Source organism: Neltuma alba, unplaced genomic scaffold (assembly GCF_004799145.2).
Source record: "Neltuma alba isolate B1F8T4 unplaced genomic scaffold, ASM479914v2 tig00011214_pilon, whole genome shotgun sequence".
In the NCBI taxonomy this organism is placed as follows: domain Eukaryota; kingdom Viridiplantae; phylum Streptophyta; class Magnoliopsida; order Fabales; family Fabaceae; genus Neltuma; species Neltuma alba.
In genome coordinates, this window is record NW_021635938.1 from 66,024 (window position 1) to 86,242 (window position 20,219).

Below are 20,219 nucleotides of genomic sequence, written 5' to 3' on the forward strand. Positions count from 1 at the left end.
GCATAAATATGAGAGATAAAGTGGATTGGTGTCTTATATTTAGGATCAAAATAAAAATCAAACAAAGTATTATATTCAGTACCAGAGGTAGTATTAATTAATTTACCCAATCACTTCTTACCCATGGAGTATTTTCTCACAGGATGAGAATTAGTCCTCCCGTAGACACAGAAAAAACCAGTTAAGGAAATTCTAAATCTGGCACTAAAACATGTTCAATAAAGAAAATTTTCTCATGCTACCAAATAACTACCAAGCCACTATCATGATAGCTAGATGAGTGTCACTGCCAAGTACATATTTATTAGAAGGGTTTTAACATTAAATGCTCTGAGCGTGACAAATGCTACCACTTTAATAGATAGGAATTAATCTCAAATTCAAAACAATTTGGAAATACCCTGAATTCCCAAAAAAAAAGAAAAAGGAAAAGGGTGAGTATGATTATTTGCTACCTTAATAGCAAGACAAATGCTACTTCTACAGCGGTAAGATGAGTTATTTAAGTAGAGAGATAACAATGATAAACTTTCATAAGAAAATATAAGTGGCCACCAGCACATACATAATTAAAGAGATTCCCTCGCAAGAAGGCAATGGCTAGAGTTAATCAAGTATGCTAAGAAGGGATATGAGCTTGTACTCTATCACAAAAGACAATTAAGACAGTCTTAAAACAGATTTATAGTTTGATATCCCAAAGCACTTGTTACGGTTCACCATCCCAACTCACCACTCCATCTCTTTAGACATGGAAATATCTAAAACTATTACATGCGCAAGCCAGGATTATGAAAACTAACTGCCCAATTTCAACCATATATTATAATTTAACACGCATTATATTTCCGACAACATTATTTAGCAATGTACCTTTAACTCTCAAGGATTGGATATAATAATTAAGTTCATCATATGTTTTGATCTGCACGTGAGGGAGACATAGGACTTCTTCTTCTTCTTCTTATCACACCCAATCCTCCAGAACTCTATATTCATCACACAAACACATAGAAATGGGACCTTTTGTTTCGGTGATCGATGTTTTGCAATTAGGCAACTTGAAATCAAATCGCGACTTCCCTGTCGGCTTTTCCTAGTCTAGAGGTTGAGCTGTTTTAATTTATCAAAGAACAAAATAGAATTAATAGAACCAGTATTTTTTGCTTGATGTGAAATATTTGTTTTACACGTCGTCGTAAGAAATATTGATTAACACTATATCATGGTATCATAATTTCATCTTCACCTCTCATTTGATCTCTCTCATCGATCTTGTCTTCTGTTTTCTGAACACGCGCATGATTTTTGTTTGATTAATTTGTCTTTGAACGAAATGTTAATTAAGCTAAGCCAAGTAATTAAAATTTTATGAAATGCAATGTTGAGAAATATCATTACTGAATAGACATATGCATATATTTAAGTAGCATTCCACACATAAACTTTTAAAAACGGATATTAACCGTAATTAAGACGGTGTTAGTGAATTTTAATAAAAGACACGCAACTCTTAGTCGGCAACGTTAAGATCACCCAAAAACAACCACATGCTCTAAATGCACTTTAAAATTAATTATTAGTCTTAAAGTCTCATCATTGTCTGCATAAAAGAAATATAAGAAAAGATATGTCAATTTGCACTTTGGCCGATGGAACCTCTTTGGCATGCTCTATGTTCCTACCATGCACTATTGTCAAACTCACGAGTTGACTCTCCGAGTTTAACATTTTTACGTTTTCAGTTAACAAAATCTTATCGGCTCGTTCTTAAACTCGTGATAACTATAAACTCGATTAAACTTACGAATTCATTTACCGAGTTTACCGTTTTTATATTTTTAACTTACAAAATCGTGTCAACTCACTCTTAAACTCATGTTAAATTTTTTAATTTGATTATGTTTAGTGACTTTATATATGATTTTTATAGAAATTTCTTTGTTGAATATGATAAATTATGAACATTGATAGATATAATTTTAATTATTTAAATTTAAAATATATTTAAATGAAATTGTTCTTATTTTTTATATATTAATTATTTGATTATATATTTTTAATATCATTTTATTAATAAAAATAAACTCTTACGAGTTTACGATTCAAATTTACATCATTATCACGAGTTTGTTTAAACTTGTGAGTTCGATAACCTTGCTACCATGTATCTAATCATGATGACTAATTACTCTCTTCCTCATATAGCATTATTCACTATTCAGTTTGCTCACTTTTTCCTATAATTTACAAGGTCTTAAAATTTTTGTTATTAGATGGATTTTTAAAATAAAAACGTGCAAACAATATAGAAATAGAATTATATAATAATTTGTTATCTTGGACTAAAACTTAATGAACAACAAGTTAATTAAGTATCCACTAAATTTCTGTTTGGTATTCATTTGTCATTAATTTAGAGATCTTAATAATTTTAGGGCGAACGTTTTGTTGCTCCAATATTGAGATTTAAATTGGAATAATAATTCATGACATTTTAAGATGACTCTACCACCACTAACTCAAAGTGTAATGATGATTAATCTTACATTATTTTGATTAAACAGCAATACATCAATAATCTGATTAAACTTAGTCTCTAAACCTTGTTCCTTTAATATAACCAAATCAACTTTAATTTCTTCTCTACAAAAGAAACCTAAAGAGCCCCACTTTATCACCAGTTTCCTTCACATCTTTCTCAATCTGCTGTTTGTACTCTCTGAAAGTGAAGCTTCTGTAAATCTTGGGGGTGCCATGGCTCTCTATCACTGCATCATACGAAGGATTATAGAAATATGCCACAGAGAACCTCTCTACCTTCTGTGCAGCCACAACTCTGTGCTTTATGCTTTTATAAACTCCATTGCTCAGTGCCTGCATCTACAAGCATATGTATGTTTTCAAGTTTCCAAGGTATGTTTTCTCTGTGTGTGTGTGTGAGAGAGAGAGAGAGAGAGAGAGAAACCCTAATTGACTAATAACTAAGAAAGCTCTCTCTTGTGGCGTCATATCATGCAGAAATCTCGTTTTTCTTCTTTAATTATTCTGATTCTGATTCTTTTCACTGTACATTTCTGGGCGCATCATCATCATTATCATCATCATCACTATCATCATCATCACTGTCATTTTCAGGCATAGCTTGGTTAATTATATGGCGGGTGATTGAAAATGAGTGGAAGATGTTTATATATGGTGTTTGAAAATTATTGAAAGTTCTGTAAGTTGGTTTGGTCATTATGATCAATTTCTGGGTAATTATAGCCCCTTTTGAAAAATACTCATACATACCAGTACAACACATGTTTGTATATGCGATATATTTGTTCTAAGTTCATGCATATCATGATGATTCATGATTCGATCGGCACTAAAAATGATCAGTGATGGAACAAGTCCATCACTAAAGAGCATTTTTTTCAGGTAGCATATGATGTATTAAGTAACAATAATTAGTGCAATTAGGTGTTAAAATTAATATGTCCCCTTACCATGTATCTACTCATTATACACTGGACTATACTAATTAAGTCAAGCAACTCACTCACTAATATGGAAAATAACAATTTCATTGTTAAAAGAAATTCTTCTTCAGTATATCTAGTGTGTGTTCCTCTCAAATTTCTCCCTCCATCAATAATAATCATATAGAATAAAATTAACGTCTGTGTGTTTGGATAGTATTACTACCTCCTGTTTTAATAGTAAGACCTCGTTTGTAGTCTACAAACGAGGTCTTATAATTAGGACTGGAGATAGTATGACCCCAACGAATAAAATTTTTCATTAAAGAAAATCTCATTTATTTATATAGGAGTTTCAATTAATTGATGATCCTCCCAACGTTTCTAAAGTCCTTCCTCCTTTATATTAAAGTCTCCCGAATTTAAAGGAACAACTTTTCCCAAACAAGAGAAGAAGGAAAATCATGATTTAATCATATTCTTGAAGTTCCTTCAATTTCCTTCCCTCCCTCAGCTCCCAAACACACCTCTGGGTAGTTTTATGTTGTGTTGTGTGTTTCTCTCTAACCCCCCCCCCTTTGGGTATAAGCCAGAGGTAAGGGATGGCTTGGAAGGCATATACATACCTGAAATAAATCACCGATATTAATCAAGAGAGCATGTGGATTAGGCTTGACTGAAACCCAATTTCCATCTCTGAGTAATTGCAATCCCCCAACCTGGTCTTCAAATACAATGGTGAGGAAAGTGGAGTCACTGTGAGGCATGAAACCAAACACGTGTTTGGGAATTGGGCATGGTGGATATCTATTCAGCCGAAGAAAACTTGTGTTTGGCAAGCACTTTTCTCGGAAATATCTGGATTTCATGTTCATTTCCTGACCTAGAATTTCCGCCAACTTTTCTGCCAGGGCCCCACCCTTTCTGGCATAAGCTTCAGTGGTTGATCTGAAAATAGAAATAGACGACCAATCTTATAAAGGGTGAAAAAAGTAACTAACTAAAGGCACCTAGTTAAATGATACTACCTCCAGTTTTTAATGTAAAATCTTTTTTTTTTATTTTGGTCTTAAATATAAAAATTCAATCTACTTTGTCTCTCATATTTATATTTTTTTCTCTCTAAAGAAGTCCTTCTAATAATGATAGTTTAGTCAATACACTTGATTAGCAAAAATATTTTAGGAAAGACAATACATATTCATTACAAATAACTAACTTAACTTGTTTTCTTAATCTCCTCAAATTAGTCAACTAACTTTTATAATTAGGACTAAAGGTAGTATATAATTAAGATTTCGTTGAATTGCAAGTGAAAAGATAAATTAAAAATAAAATGAAAAGAGATAATAATTTGTGAGTTGAAAAAAATCTTGTATGCTCAACGAAAAAATAATAAAATGAGATGAATAATGATAACAAAAACATAATAAATACCATAATTTTATTAATAGTAATATAAAATTAAAAAATCTAAAAAAAGTTATGCTATTTGAAGAGGTTGTGAATATGTACAGAGAAAAGGTATCTAGCTATATCCATAACAAAAATAAAATCCCGTTCCACTAAAAGGACAGAATCGTAAGTAAAATTGTGAGAATAGAGTATATTTTATTATGAAATTCCCCTTTAACTTATTAATCAACTAATAATATATATACTACTCTGGTCCTATTTATAATAAGACCTCATTTGTAGTCTATAAATGAGGTCTTATAATTAGGACCGAAAGTAATATTTGCCAAGATGAGTTAGCATATAATTAATTATATATTAGCATGCGCGCACATGTTGGTCTACAGTGGTGCATGAATATAATAATGCTAAATCTGATGCGGATATATATACTTTTACTCAAATCTTTGTTAGGTCGGACCATTAATAAGAGATAAGCATGATTAAGGTCTCATGAAATTAATTAAACCCGATTTCTGTGTGTGTGTAACTTTAATTTATACCTCAGACATTTGTGGTGGTCGTCCGCCGTACTTGGTGGTTCATGTGGAAGAATATGGAAGGCTTCAGACCATGAGAGATGCCGGAGATTAGTAGCAAAAGGGTTGCCCCACTTGTAGGAGAAAGCTCTGGAAGTTTCCCGGGATTTCTGTACAAAAGGCCTGTGAAACATTTTCATCTGTTCCAACAACAACCTCTGTAAGAGTTGTTGTGAAATCCCATGATTCACAACTTGGAAAAAAACCCATTGTTTAGCAGCTTCGATGATCTCCTTCATGCACTCTTCTCTCTCGGCATGTTTTGTACTGTTTAGACTGTCCAGATCAATCACAGGCAGCTCACAATCCGCCGCCGCCGCCGCCGCCGCTCTTGTGTCTAACGACAAGGAGCTTTCAAGAAGCTTCCTGCAGGCCTCTAAGAATGGAGGTTCGTAATCCATTATATTAATATTTCTCCTGAAAAATTGTATTCTTTGAAGAAAAACACTATATATATACGTAGAGACGCACCTATGTACGAGAAATCAGAAGTAAACACTAAAGCAATCAGAAGACCAACAAGAAATATATAGCTAGGGTTTTTTTCATTCATGCAGGAGAATACATGTATGCAACTATTGTACATAAAAAATAGGGAAAATTACTTTCCCAGTCCTTAGAGTTTGTATGAGTTTTGAATCAGGTCCTTGAATTTTTTTTCCTTTTTATGAGATCCTTTAACTTTACTCTGTTAGTTCCGTTAGTCCCTCATCTTCAAAATCGTTAAATAGGCAATAACAGTGTGAAATATTCCATTAAATTGATCTGAGGTGGCATCTTTTAAGGCTGATATGGAAAACAAATATGTTTATGTTTTTAAAAAAATGACACATTTGCAATTGGAATTAAAAAAAGATAACAATTATTAAAGAAATAACAAAAACAAAAAACAAAAGGAAACAAAGTAAGAACTTGAACGATCCAAAGAGCAAGCAAAGAAACTATCAGGTAGAAGAAGAAGAAGCTAATGCACGAATGAGAGAGACAAGGTTGAATAATATGGGGCGAGCAAACGTAGCACCAAAACTACAAAGGAGAAGGTGAAGACTCAAGGCACGGAGAAAGAACGACAAAACAAAGAGCAGTGAGAGGACGCAAGTGTCGACGTCGTGTAGAGAGACATGCCGACCTAGAAACTGTTCCTCCTGGCATCGACTCCGTAACCAGCTTCGAATTCAAAGATGTTTGAAGACAAAGCCATATTCACCAGGATTTTCATTCCCAAAATCATGAACCCGGATAAAAAATTATGGATTCTGTTTAGGATTTATATGACTAATGCTATCAGTTTCCTTTTTAGACGTGGCTAAATTTTTCCACCTAGATTTTTGTCAGATTCCACTGTGTTAAAATTTTCCGACTAGATGCCATCTCAAATCGATTTAACGGAATATGTAACACTATTATTGCCTATTTAACAGTTTTAAAGATGAGGGACTAACGAAACTAACAGAGTAAAATTAAAGGACCCCATAAAAAGAAACAAAAATTCAAGGACCTGATTCAAAACTCATACAAACTATAAGGACTGGGAAATTAATTTTCCCTAAAAAATAAAACCACTGGCCTCTTGGCCGAGTGGTATGGTGTGTGTGTTGGGTGTGTGCGTGCGGGTTCGAACCCACTCCCTTGCATCTCAAAATAATAATAATAATAAATAAATAAAGAAGCCAAACTTACACTGTGAGTATATAATGCCCGTCCACTTCTATATATAGAGTACTAGTAGAGGACATAATTTGGAATATCTGGTGAACAATTCCCTAAATTTTAAATATGGAATAAAACAAGTTTTTTTTCCAAATTTCACATATTTAAATAAATAATATAGTTAATTAATTAGGTTGAGTGAAAAATATATGTATCTTTTAAATAAGTTACCTAGTATAATGTGGATAAAAAAATCATGACGGTAGAATGACTGTCCTAGTTTACATTAAACACTATATTTAATTTAGTCCAGTTTAATTGATGATATATAACTCAACAATCAAGCTTCTATATGTAATTACATGATTATATATCTCAACAAGCTCCTAGTTATGATTGGCGGAAAAAAAAAAAAAACAAAACAAGCTTCTAGTTATAGTACTTAATATCTGTAAATGGCGATGAAACGCACAAGCAACACACACACAAATATATATATATATATATATATAGAGAGAGAGAGAGAGAGAGAGGTTCAAACTGATTAAAGACTCGAGAGTTTGAACTTCACAAAACTCAAGTTGACACAACTAATTGATGATAAATATGTGCTTCAATCTTACTACCTCCGGTCCTAATTATAAGACCTGGTTTGTAGTTCACAAATAAAGTCTTATAATTAGAACCGAAGGTAGTATATAATATTAATACGTTGTGTTAATTAATTGACAATAAACCAAATTAAAACAAAATTTTGCTGTACGAAGAGGGCAGCATTGTGTGCGCGCGTGTGACTGACCTGCGTAACAGAATAAATAACTCAGTAATATCTAAAAATTAAAGAGAGATCACAACAGCGAGATCACAAAAGCCCTGAAGCTGTACAAAAAATCTGTTACTCACCAAATATATATATATATATATATATAAAACAAATTGAGTTTGATATTATACGTAGAGATCCTAATTAACTCAAATCTCAGAGGTAATTAATTACTTGATCCATCGAACACTTAAGTTGCGTTTGGTAGGAAGCATTAAAAATAAGAGATTGGGGTTATGATTGCAATTGAGAAAATCTATTAAAAGAGTGTTTAGTATAAGAGATTGTATGTAATATGGGATTAGCCAAATCCATGTATGTGAGATTGGAGAATACTATAGGGAGAAGTGGTATTCCCCAATCCCACCTCTGTGGGTTTGTCTAATCCCATATAATAAGTAATTACTCATACTAAATACTACTTGAATGATTTTTTTCAATTGCAATCTCAATCCCTATTCCTTATTTTCAATGCTTCCTACCAAACAGGACCTTAAAGAAACGTAGCTAAAAGATAGACCTTGGAATAATGCCTGTAATTTCTTCCAAGTGTTTATAAGGAACAAGCACATATATATAAATATAAAAAAGGAAGAGAAGAATGTGATTCATATAATTATAGTTTGTTCCTAACGAATCATCAAACAGTTCATCATGTGGAGTCCCACTATATGCTGATTATAAGTCTATGGCTAAATTGAAGAACACGCGTTCAGACCCAATAGCACATACATATACACACTGTGATTGCAAATGAAGCTCTCAATTCGTTAATTAGCTAATTAATAATCATTTCATTTTTAGTTAATACAAAAAGAATAATATTCTCTCTCGGTTTTATATACTCTATAAGATACAGACTGAATTACATGAATTAAAAAGTTGATTAAAATTGACTAAAGACAATAAACATGTAATCAATTATCATCGGGACAAAAATGAGGAGAAAAAAGTGAATTAAAATTTCACGTGCACGAAATGTTATTTATGAAAAGGGCCGGTCCTATTCCAAAAATTGTGATGTATAAAGGAGCAGAGGGAAGTAAATTGCTATGCATCTTACATTCTATCGTAAATTTGATTATTATTTAATCACCCCTTTTAATTTAAAGATCACTCATTATGTATATAAGAGTAACTTTGATTATTATTTAATCACCCCTTTTAATTTAAAGATCACTCATTATGTATATAAGAATAACTGCTCATTAATTATTCTAGCAAAAATTTAATATATATATTTTGAAAAAAAAGGTTCGAATTGATTATTCAAGTGATGTAGATATATACTCAGTATGGCTTAACGTTGAATTGTGCCTGAGTAGGTCGTAATATAATAAATTATTTAAAGTTTTAAATATATGAAAAAAATTAACAACAAATATCATAACTTCATTTTAATTTCAAATCCAAAGAAAGAAATTAATGTCCATGCATCCATAATAAGAGAAATCAAGTACTAACAGTGAATGATCACACTGTGCTTTTTACATTAAACTAAATGTCAATCGAAACAAAGGCACACAAAAATTATTGGAATCTCCACACACCACATGGGCCTTATATAATTTACGAAACACCTGCCTAATTTGGTAAAAAAACTTTAAGTACCTTAAAGCGTGCATTAATTAGCTGCTGTAATCAAAGGCATTTTATATTTTTTTGCAATTTAACTTAAGAATTTGAAGCTGTTAAGTTTTTTTTTTATACCAATATAAATTATTTTGCTGGAGAGAACTAAATTTAGAGAATTATTTATATATATATATATCAAACACCCTTGGATACCATATATATATATATATATATATCAAACACCCTTGGATACCATATATATATATATATATATATCCATTAAGAAGGTAAAACTTTGGAAAAAAAATTAGGAAAAAGACGAACTAGATTAAATTCCTAACACCATACATTATCATATTAAAGGACACACAGATCCAACCAAATTAATGTTCACGGAGTCAAAAGAATCAGAATTTAGACAATGAGGACACATGTCAGGTTTTAATAGGGTGAGGCACGTGAATAAATTGTCGTGTGGATGTTAAAATTATATATAATGATTCATCTTAATAACCTTCACCTCAAATTCTAAGCATTTTGGATTTGGAGGAAATATTACAAATAAAATGAGCAAAAATTATTATGTGATGAACCATAGATAATAATGGAATTGACGTGATGATCTGAAGAAAAAAAATGAATGGACATAAATCAAATAATAAAAACAGTAAATATAATAATTCAACCCAAGAGATATGGAAAACCAATAAAAGTGAAGTTGAATAGATGTTAAATTGACTAGTAACAAGACATCACCAAATAAGGCTCCAATCGCTCTCCTTGTGCGATCATTTTGAGTAGAAGTTAATTGGAATCTAACAGAAAATTTGGAGGATCCCACAAATAAGTTAATATATTGGCTGTGAAACATAAAGTGTGTGTGTGTGTGTGTGTGTGTGTGTGTAATAAGTTTAGGCATATGCGCACACGCCCAATTAGACCAAGGCATATGTGTGTGATGAATGGGAAAAGAAAACATTTGTGAATATTAACTTTAAAATTTAGGAATATTTAGTTTTAATAATTATAATATTATTGTTATTTTTTTAGGATTTTATCAATTAATGTTATCTTTCAGAGTATTAATTTGCATTTGATTATTAGAGTACTAGAGCATTTTTACATTTAGTTCTAGGATTAGTTTAAGGATTATGAACGGCACTTCTTTTGATCCACGAGGTAAGTGACTTGTGAAAGAATTTTTTGGTCAACAATATAAGCAATTTGGATAGTAATTAATGCTTCTTTGTTAATGTTGCTTTTCATTAATGTTTAAATGTGATTTCTTGTATTTTTCTTGCTTCTTCAAAACCATATTTAATGCTGGTAAAGTTGATTTTGAGACATATTTAATTAGTTAGCTACTATTTATTGATTCTAACAGTAAATTAGTTAAAGTGGCTAATATTATAAATTGGATGGAGTAGTCATTAACACAACTTTATTTTTACGTCTTTTTTATGTTTGAATTGACTGTTGAGTTTGCCTTTCCCTTGAATTTTTTTTATTTTCTCGTACTGGTGATCTATTTTCTTCTATCTCCACCTCTCTTTTAAATGGTCTAGACATACCACTATGATGATCATGCCACAATTAATTATCAATTTAAAGTTCTATTATTTAATTTTTGATGGGCGGCCTTCGGAGCTCGTTTTCGAATTCGATGGGATCAGAAGTCAGAAGTCAGAAGTCAGAACCATCCTTTAATTATATATACCGGAAAGGTCCTCAAAAGCTTTTTAATAAAAAAAAAAACTCTTTTATCTTTAAATATAAAGAAAAATTTTTTGTCTGAAATTTTAAATTAGAATTTTCATTTTACTCGTATTAAATATATGCTACTCATTATCTCTTTACAATAAATTGTCGCTCATTATATTCCATACATTTTCTTTACAAATAAGAATATAGATAAAAAAATGTATATGTCTATGCATTTATCACTTTTAACTAAATTTAATTAACATTTTAAATTACGTGATTTGGATAGTTGTTTTTTTTTAATAAGGGATGGAGGAAGTATATCTAGTACAATCCCTCCCTTTTTTAAAAAAAAATGTTAAGCAATAATGATTCGTGAGAATTTAAAGTGTGCTTACTTTAGTAATTACATGTAGCTATTGCGGTTTATCTTAATCATCATCATCATCAAATGGTGTTAGTATTAAAAATCATCATAAAATATGATTATGGGTCAACATCATTGAGGAACTTTGGTTAAAAAAAATCTTTCGAGGAATAAAACAATTAAAAAGCTTAATTATTTATATAGAAGCCACAGTGCTCTCCCTGTTTCTTCTTTTCCCGATATTGAAAAGAGGATATCAATGAAGTTAGTATGCACCGTCCGTAGAGAAATTTCTCATTTAAAACAGGAGTAAATTTAATATTTTTTACCGATAAGTTATTATTCCACTCACGTTTCAATATAATGAAATATAATACTACCTCCAATCCTAATTATAACACCTAGTTACAATTTGAGGAGATTAAAGAAATAAGTTAAGTTAGTTATTTGTAATAAATAGGTGTTTTTTCTAAAATATCCTTACTAATCAACTATATTGGCTAGGACTACCATTATTAGAAGGACTATCTTGAAAAAAATGCATAAATATGAGAAACAAAGTGAATTGGAGTGTTATATTTAGACTAAAATAAAATAAAAGAAATATTATATTACGGACCGGATAGTATTATATTATATGGATAAATCATTATAAAGTTTTTTTCCTTGCAAAAGAAGCTGTTCCATAAAAAAACGATTAATGAACTTAATTACTCGTCATAATTTAAGAATAAAATTATTGTTTTGTTTTAAAGTTTACTTCAGTAGCTACTTTATATACCATTCTCCCGTGCGTATCCTAAAGAGGAGCTAAACAGTTAATTTATAAAAATTAAAAAATTAGTTGTGTTAATTATTTGTAAAAGATGTATGTTAATTTCTTAATTAAATATACTCTCAATCATTTGCAATAGAAACTATCCATGTGTGAAAATCCTTTTTTTAATGTGTGTAATCAACTGGAATAGTTTAAAAATTCTAAATTTGGTAGACTGGATTATTAAGTTCCTATATTTAGAATTAAAATAAATATCTCAATTAACTCCTATATTTAGAATCCGAAGGAGTAGCTGGGGTTGAATTTGGTTATATAATTACAAAGGGATGTTTTAGAGAGAGATTAGGTCATATTCGTCATAATCAATTAATTTAGTATAACCAAATTAATTAAATAGCTCTCTTAGATTAAGATTAAGGACTATACCCACGAAATCTAGCGTGAGATATATACTCAATTTGAAAAGCTTATCCAGATTTTCTACAAAATGAAATAACATAAACATAAACACACACACACACACACTGTATCCACAACCACCAATCAAACTAAATAGGATTGAAAATACCAACAGAAGAATATAGAGGAATAAGTTTATGGTACGATTGAAAAATTTGTTCTCACTTACTTTGCATAAATACACCCCACAACCACAGAAGTTTAATTTATAATTAAACTTAATTACACTAAGAACTTTGTCCTATCTGCTTAATCTTTTAAGCAAGAAACCTAGAGAGCCCCACCTTATCACCGATTTGTTTGACATCTTTCTCAATTTGGTGTCTATACTCTCTGAAAGTAAACTTCCTGTAAATCGCAGGCTCGTTGTAGCTCTGTATCACAGTATCATCTGAAGGGCAACAGAAATATGCCACAGAAAACCTCTCAATCTTTTCAGCTGCAACTACTCTGTGTGTTATGCTTCTGTATGCTCCATTACTTAATGCCTGCATTAATTAATTAATTCATTTACAAAATCAGCTTTTACACACACACACACACACACATTCTAGTATATATCATCCAAGACAGACAAATATATATAAAAGACATGGGAATTTCTCATTACACGTCTCTTGCCATTACAGCAGTATATATACCATCTTTGGCCTATTCACGTAATCATGAGAACGGTATTCTCATTGTCGGCTCTTCCCAGATGGTGCTGCTTGAAAATTGAAGCGTGTGTGCGCGTGCGTGCGCGCGCGCGCGCATGAAATTTGTGGTTGTACTAAATCTGACATGGCTTAAAAGGACTTGAAAGTAATCATAGTTTTTTTGGATGAAATCCAAAATACTATACTGAGGGGGGGAAAAAAAACCATTGACCATGTACACTGTATCATCTGGAAACAGAAATGAAATAAGCCACAGAACCTCTCAAATCTTTTCTCCAGCGACTACGTATGTATATGTATATAGCTGAACATATGACTTGAAAGCAGAAAAACAGTGTAATAGAAACTATTGATGTTCTATATATGCTTCTGTCCATTGTGTGTGTGTATCAGCCACTTATCTATTTCTGCGGGCAATAGATATTCTTGGAAGGCTCTAGCTAATAATATAGACAAAAGACGCCGACTATACATGTGTGTGTATATAGAATCTCACATTACACTACTGTAGTAATATACTACGTTCGATCCTAAATATAAGAGTTAGTTAAGTAATTTGAATAGATTAAAGAAATAAGTTGAGTTAGTTATTTGTAATAAATAGGTATTGTCTTTCTTAAAATATCCTTGCTAATCAAATATATTTGTTACAACTACTATTATCAGAAAGACTATCTTGAAAAAAGATCTTATGTTAAATGTCGGAGTAGTATTTACCAATTTTTGTCCATATTCAAATTTTGCCTTTTGCAGAATGCACCACATGCACATATATTTGGCCCTTTGACTTAATCGTGACATAGATATATATTTCTTCATTGTCGATTTTCCCCATGGATACTGCTGCTAGCTAATAGAAAAAGGAAGCATGTATATATGTTTGCAACTACTACAAATATAGGACAAGTAATCTACTTCTTTTTTTGAAAGTGATACAAAACACCTTATCCAGAAAAATAGACATTGACCACCATTTGCACACAACGCGCGCACATAATATATCACACCCCAAAATAGGAAGTTTTCAAAGCATACATATGCGTATAATTATAGCAAGGCGCAATATATCCATATATATATGGTACTGATGAAGAAGGGACTAGAATTATATTACATCATATTACCTGGAAAAGATCACCAATGATAACAATTAGAGCATTTGGGATAGGGTTGACAGCGACCCATTTCGTATCTTTCAACACTTGCAAGCCTCCAACTTTGTGTTGATAGACAATAGTGAGGAAACTGGAATCACTGTGAGGCATTAAGCCAAACAGTTTTGAAGATAATGGGCTTTGGGGGTATCTGTTCATTCGAAGAAAACAGCTGTTTGGCAAGCAATTCTTGCGGAAATATGTGGATTTTATATTCACTCTGTGGGCCAGAATTTCCACTATGCTTTCCACAAGGGCGGTCACTTTTGTTGCAAAAGTTTCAACGCTCCTGATGAATTCAAAAAAAAAAAAAATTGAGAAAAGCATAACAAAACAAAGTCAGAAAAAGTATATGATCTCCAGAAAGACCGTAATAGAAGAGAGAAGAGTAGTTCAATAATTTCACTGGCAAGAATTTTTGACAAAAAAAGACGAAGTTATATTATGATGTCCTGCAAAACCTTTTGTCTTTTAATTTCTTTTATATCTTTTATTGGCTTATCCGTGGCAGCAAAAAAGTGCAAACCCCTCTCTAGAGGGCTCTTCAAGTACAAGATCTAGCCTCTATACTTTAAAGGACTGAGAATATAATAAACTTTTACAGCCATGAATATATTGTTCAAACAAAGCACATGTTGCTTTTATTGGATTGAGACAGCTATGTCCATGCTGGAAAAGTTTGCTATATATAAACCGAAATTTTCTCCTTTTTACTGATAGTAGGGCTATCAAACTACAAGCCCTTGAAATTTGATGACAACTTTTTTCTCTCAAAGGGTAATTCAATATTTTATAACATACTTCCTGTCATATTTAGTCTGCAAAATTTTCTTAAATACTTATCTAGGCTACAAGAGAACTACTGTTAAATATTTATCATAAAAGTAAGAGTTATAGCAAGCCTCATGCTGCCTGCCTAGCTAGGTTCAATTCATTGAGTTGGACTTAATAACCCCTTCTTCATAATCCCTAAGTAAATCATCTCTTAATTATCATATATATTTGTCTTGCTGGTTTGGCTGAGAATTTTTGTTATATAAACAAAAAAAAAGTTTGTGTGTAATGTATAATATCAATGCGCGCTTCATTCTCATGTAGACAGTTTGAGGAATATATAAAGATGATTATATTACCCTATGAATTTAACTTAAAACACATAAAATATACACAAAAATCTCTAATTACCTCAGATTTTTCTGCTCGTCCATCCTGGATATGTCTGTAAGACGTATCTGAAAGGCTTCTGACCAAGAAAGTTGACTCAGATTAGTAGCAAAAGGGTTCCCCCACCTGTAATTTCTGAGCAATGACTTATTCATAAAAGGTTGATGGAAGAGTTTCATTTGCTCAAGCATCATGCTCTGGAGCAATTCTTGTGAAATCTTATGATTAACAAGCTGAAACAAACCCCATTTTGAGGCTGCTTCAATCATCTCTTTCTTCACAATTTCCTCGTCTCTGTCTTCATCTAAAAGTAGCCTCGCAAAATCGATTGCAGGAGGGTCCCATGAGTCCACCAGCAGAGAGGAGTGACTAGTATGATGATGATAATGATGATCTTCTGTGTCATCACTGAGGGGATTTTTCAGAAAGGCCTTGTAGGTCTCAAGAAATGGAGGATCATGATCCATTATACAGAAAAGTTCAAATGCTTCCAATAATTTGTCCTTTTAACCCTGGCATTCATCATTGAGTTTGATCAATTTCTTGTAACTTGAGGTAGGTTGGATGATAGATTTTGTATGTATATCATGATTAGTTGAATAGCCTCAGTAGCTTAGTTAGTTTGAATAGTATACAATGCAACTGGTTCTGGTTCTACACTAGTTCAATTTTGCTGTTGCTAGTTCTAGTTTTGAACAGCAGATAGACATGGTCTCAAGTAAGAAAATGAAACTTAGTATTTTTTTTTTTTAAAATGTTCCACATCAGTTATGGTTAAAACGGACATAGACATGATCTACATCAGTTGTTTTGCCGACATAAATTTAAGATATTCTACCATTACATTCCACCCATTATAAATCGATGTTAAAGAGTAATTGATGTAGAAAGTCCTACCGTTAGCGGCAAGGTGCTATATGCTAACTAATTTTGGAGTACCTTTAACTAAGGTGATTATTGTTAATTACTTTCCAATGTACATTATGTGAGTGATTTCAACATAATGTCAATTTAGCTATTAGCAGATTTCATCAGCAGCAGGAAGTGGAAAAAATTGAATGCAGGAACTTTCTTACCTGGTGGAGATGGAACAAGCTAATCAGTAGATAACCTATGTACTAAATAGATATTTATTAAATGATCTCATATTCAGATTTTGCAATTGAAGAACTAAAGCAATCTTGCTGAAAATTTTTCTCAGTGCTAATTGGTGCTGCTTAATTACTTTTGCCCTAATTTCTATGCCAACCCTGAAGGGTGATGCGGTTCTACTTAAGTACTGAACTTTGAGGGAAGCCTTCCACATATATATTATTGTCATAATAAATGGCTAAAATTCCATCTCCGATTAAAAATTTCTGGCTTCCAAATCATAAAACTATGAGGTTTCTTCATGTATAAGCGATCAAAGCAGGAGAAACCATACAACACATGTAGAAACGCCATATAGACGCACTTGCACAGTACATACATATGAGAGAATAACAGGTAAAATTATGCAGTGGAGATCAAGTTTTCACCTGTGTGCTTGAGAGTTTCAAGCGTGTTTCGAAAGCCTCTCACTGAGAGAAGCAGAAACTTGACGAATAATTCTGCGTCTTTAAAAGGAAAGAAAGGGCTAGCTACTTGTTTTGGACTTGTGCTTTCCTATTTTGTGAAGAAAGAACACATGAAATTAGAAAAAGGGTTAGAATTATTGCTGCTGGTTCAAAGATATATCTCAGAGAAGAAGAATGAGAGTTAGGTTGCATTATACAAAGAACGTTGTGGTTCTCTATATACAAGTTAAAAAGCGGTTTAGACCAATAATTGTGGGGAAATGCTGGTGATAGAAAGTCTATGGCCAAATCATAGAACACGCGTCCACCAAAGCATATTCCAGAGAGGCATTTTGCAGAATCATGTCAGTGTTCACTATATGTGTTATATGCAGAAGTTTATGTGGAGATTATTTAAGTTATTCTTTATATATCTTCCACACAAAACTTTAGTTACAGTAGTCTCTTTAATTCCGTTTGGTGGCGCTCAAATTAAGTTATATACACATCCACTAATAATTATCTCCAGAAGAATTGTGAGTTATCTTCTAGGGTTTCGAGATATATATTCAGAATATATAAGAAATAATAATACTTATACAGGGGAAAACCATATTAAAGATACCTATACTTTTTTTCTCCATAAATTTTCAATTTGGTACCTATGTGTTTTTCTCTTAATTAAATCTTTAATTTTGCTCTATTAATATCGTTAGCCCTTGCATAGAGACTAAAAATACTAATAGAACAAAGTTATAAGAACTAATATTGCTAAAAAGTAAAATTAATTGATTTAATTAAGAGGAAAAAAATAAGCACCAAATTGAAAACTGAAAGAAACTATAAGCATCTCAATGGAATACGTTGTTTAATTTTTCACTTAGTATAAAAATTATATTTTTGAGATTCGACATAATACTAAAAATCACATATTTTAGACTACTAAAGCTAGGATGAGAAAGGAGCCATTGACTAATTAATTTGTGTTTGCGTGTGTGGCCGGCTGGATGTGAGAGAGAGATCAAATGAACGAGTCGATCGAATGATTAATAAATGATTTGGGGTTTTATAAGTTGATGGCTAATTGCCTGATTCAGAGGCTAGATTAATGGCCAAAAAAGGTAGTGCCTAATTGCCAAAGCATTTTAACGTGTTGGTTTTATATTTAAAACTATGTAAACTATTCTTTTAACCGGAGGTGGTATTTATTTGTTCACCAGATGCATGATTGTTTACACTACAAAACATCACACACACACACACACACACACACACACACACTTCTTTGTCTTTTTTTCCCTTCAAGTTTTTGGGGGGGGGGGAAGTCTTAAGTTGAATTTTAATACCTCATTGATGCTAAGACAGACTCATAATTCTAACAGCATTTATAAATATATTTACAGACTACTCATTAGTAAAATTTTTACAATAATAATAGGTGTTATGGAATATGAATCCCTGTAGTCATTAGATTAATCTTCACCCACACATATAAAGTCAATTTTTTAAACATAGTCGAAATTAAAGAAGAGTTTACACAGATATGATATCATTAATATAATCCGGCGAAAAAAAAGTAACTTAAGACTCTAGGAATTTTTTTTTTGGTAATTAACCGAGTTATCATGCTTTAATAAGACTTAAAAAGATACTTTCAATGTCAGTTGAATCAAATTCCCGACTACCTCACATATTCTACGGTGGGAATCGATAAATTCATATATTGGTAATAAAAATATTTAGATATAAGAGTTCTCTCTAGAAAAATTAAAAAAACTCTTAAATTTTAAAATTATAAATTAATTTTGTTTACTACTCCATTTAGGAGGTGTTTGGATAAAACGAAACCATGGTTTGGAGAATAGTATCTGGAGAATAGATTCTTAAGAGAATAGATTTTGTGACCAAGTGATTCTGATAAAATGAGAGTATTTGGATAATTGTTATCAGAAACATTTTTTATATGTGCTGATTACTAAAAAAAGCATAAATTAATAGGATAATTACATAAAAGATGAATTTTATAATATATTTTAAATGAAGGAATACAAATGTTAATAATATATTTTTTACCAATATAATTAATGACATATAAGATAATATAATTAATAAGTAATTAATATTTGTATATATATTTATAAAATATAAGATTAAATATGTTTATAAAAAAATAATTGAAGGATATTAAAGTCATATTATCATTGAGATCTACTCTAACAAGTATAATCATAGTCTTCAATTTGAACAAGAAGCAGAATGGATTCACTTTTTTTAAAATCATGATTTTGAATCCAAAATCATGGTTTTGGCCTCAAACTATGATTTGTCAATTTTGCCTCCTGTTTGGCAACTTTTTTACCCAAACCATTATTTGGAATGTTACCCAAATAGGCCCTTAAAAAGTAAATGACAACACATTTTTATATAATTATTGATTTGGAATTTTAAAATTTAAAAGATAATTTTTTAAATTTTTTTCTTTTTAATATAAGTGGTGCTGAAGTAGCAAGTCTTGTCCAACTAAAATTTTTGGGGAATGGTGAATTGATTGTGGATCTCATATTATTGTGCTACGGTGCAGAATTCATCGCTTTTATCATTCAAATTAATTGGTTGGACATTGATGACTTTTCACCATAGTGAATGAACCAAACATCGAATTAAGGTTATATACAAGAATTGAGGAGAGGTTCTTGAAATTATTTTTACAATCAATTAGAGTTCATATTATGTATATATATATATATTAATGTGATAATATAATTATAACAATTAAATAAGAAAATAATAGTTTATAATTAATTGTAGTAGTCTAATAATTAATAATTAATGAAAGATAAAGTTAATTAGTCACTTTTTATATGATTTTTAATCAGATCCTTGTAATTTT

General features: G+C 31.3%; 2 protein-coding genes across 2 annotated transcripts; both read right to left on the bottom strand.

Annotated features, from left to right (window-relative positions):
• Positions 1-2,646: 2,646 nt before the first annotated feature.
• On the bottom strand, positions 2,647-5,862 carry LOC114762387 (gibberellin 2-beta-dioxygenase 8-like). Its single transcript, XM_028951860.1, has 3 exons — positions 5,426-5,862; positions 4,094-4,415; positions 2,647-2,877 (listed from the first exon to the last, which is right to left on the bottom strand). The coding sequence occupies exons 1-3, from the start codon at positions 5,860-5,862 to the stop codon at positions 2,647-2,649; spliced, it is 990 nt and encodes a 329-aa protein (XP_028807693.1).
• A 7,153-nt stretch (positions 5,863-13,015) lies between these two features.
• On the bottom strand, positions 13,016-17,343 carry LOC114762432 (gibberellin 2-beta-dioxygenase 8-like). The gene is made up of 4 exons (XM_028951915.1): positions 17,312-17,343; positions 15,813-16,303; positions 14,598-14,916; positions 13,016-13,302 (listed from the first exon to the last, which is right to left on the bottom strand). The coding sequence occupies exons 2-4, from the start codon at positions 16,256-16,258 to the stop codon at positions 13,072-13,074; spliced, it is 996 nt and encodes a 331-aa protein (XP_028807748.1). The 5' UTR covers positions 16,259-16,303; positions 17,312-17,343; the 3' UTR covers positions 13,016-13,071.
• Between the last annotated feature and the right edge of the window lie 2,876 nt (positions 17,344-20,219).

Excerpts from the sequence above, each read along its gene's own strand:
- LOC114762387 (XM_028951860.1), bottom strand. The coding sequence starts at position 5,862 with ATGGATTACGAACCTCCATTCTTAGAGGCCTGCAGGAAGCTTCTTGAA. Across the intron at positions 4,416-5,425 it reads GACCACCACAAATGTCTGAG|ATCAACCACTGAAGCTTATG; the intron begins GTATAAATTAAA and ends TTCTATTTTCAG. Across the intron at positions 2,878-4,093 it reads ATATCGGTGATTTATTTCAG|GCACTGAGCAATGGAGTTTA; the intron begins GTATGTATATGC and ends TTGTAGATGCAG.
- LOC114762432 (XM_028951915.1), bottom strand. The coding sequence starts at position 16,258 with ATGGATCATGATCCTCCATTTCTTGAGACCTACAAGGCCTTTCTGAAA. Across the intron at positions 14,917-15,812 it reads GACGAGCAGAAAAATCTGAG|GAGCGTTGAAACTTTTGCAA; the intron begins GTAATTAGAGAT and ends TGAATTCATCAG. Across the intron at positions 13,303-14,597 it reads TCATTGGTGATCTTTTCCAG|GCATTAAGTAATGGAGCATA; the intron begins GTAATATGATGT and ends TAATTAATGCAG.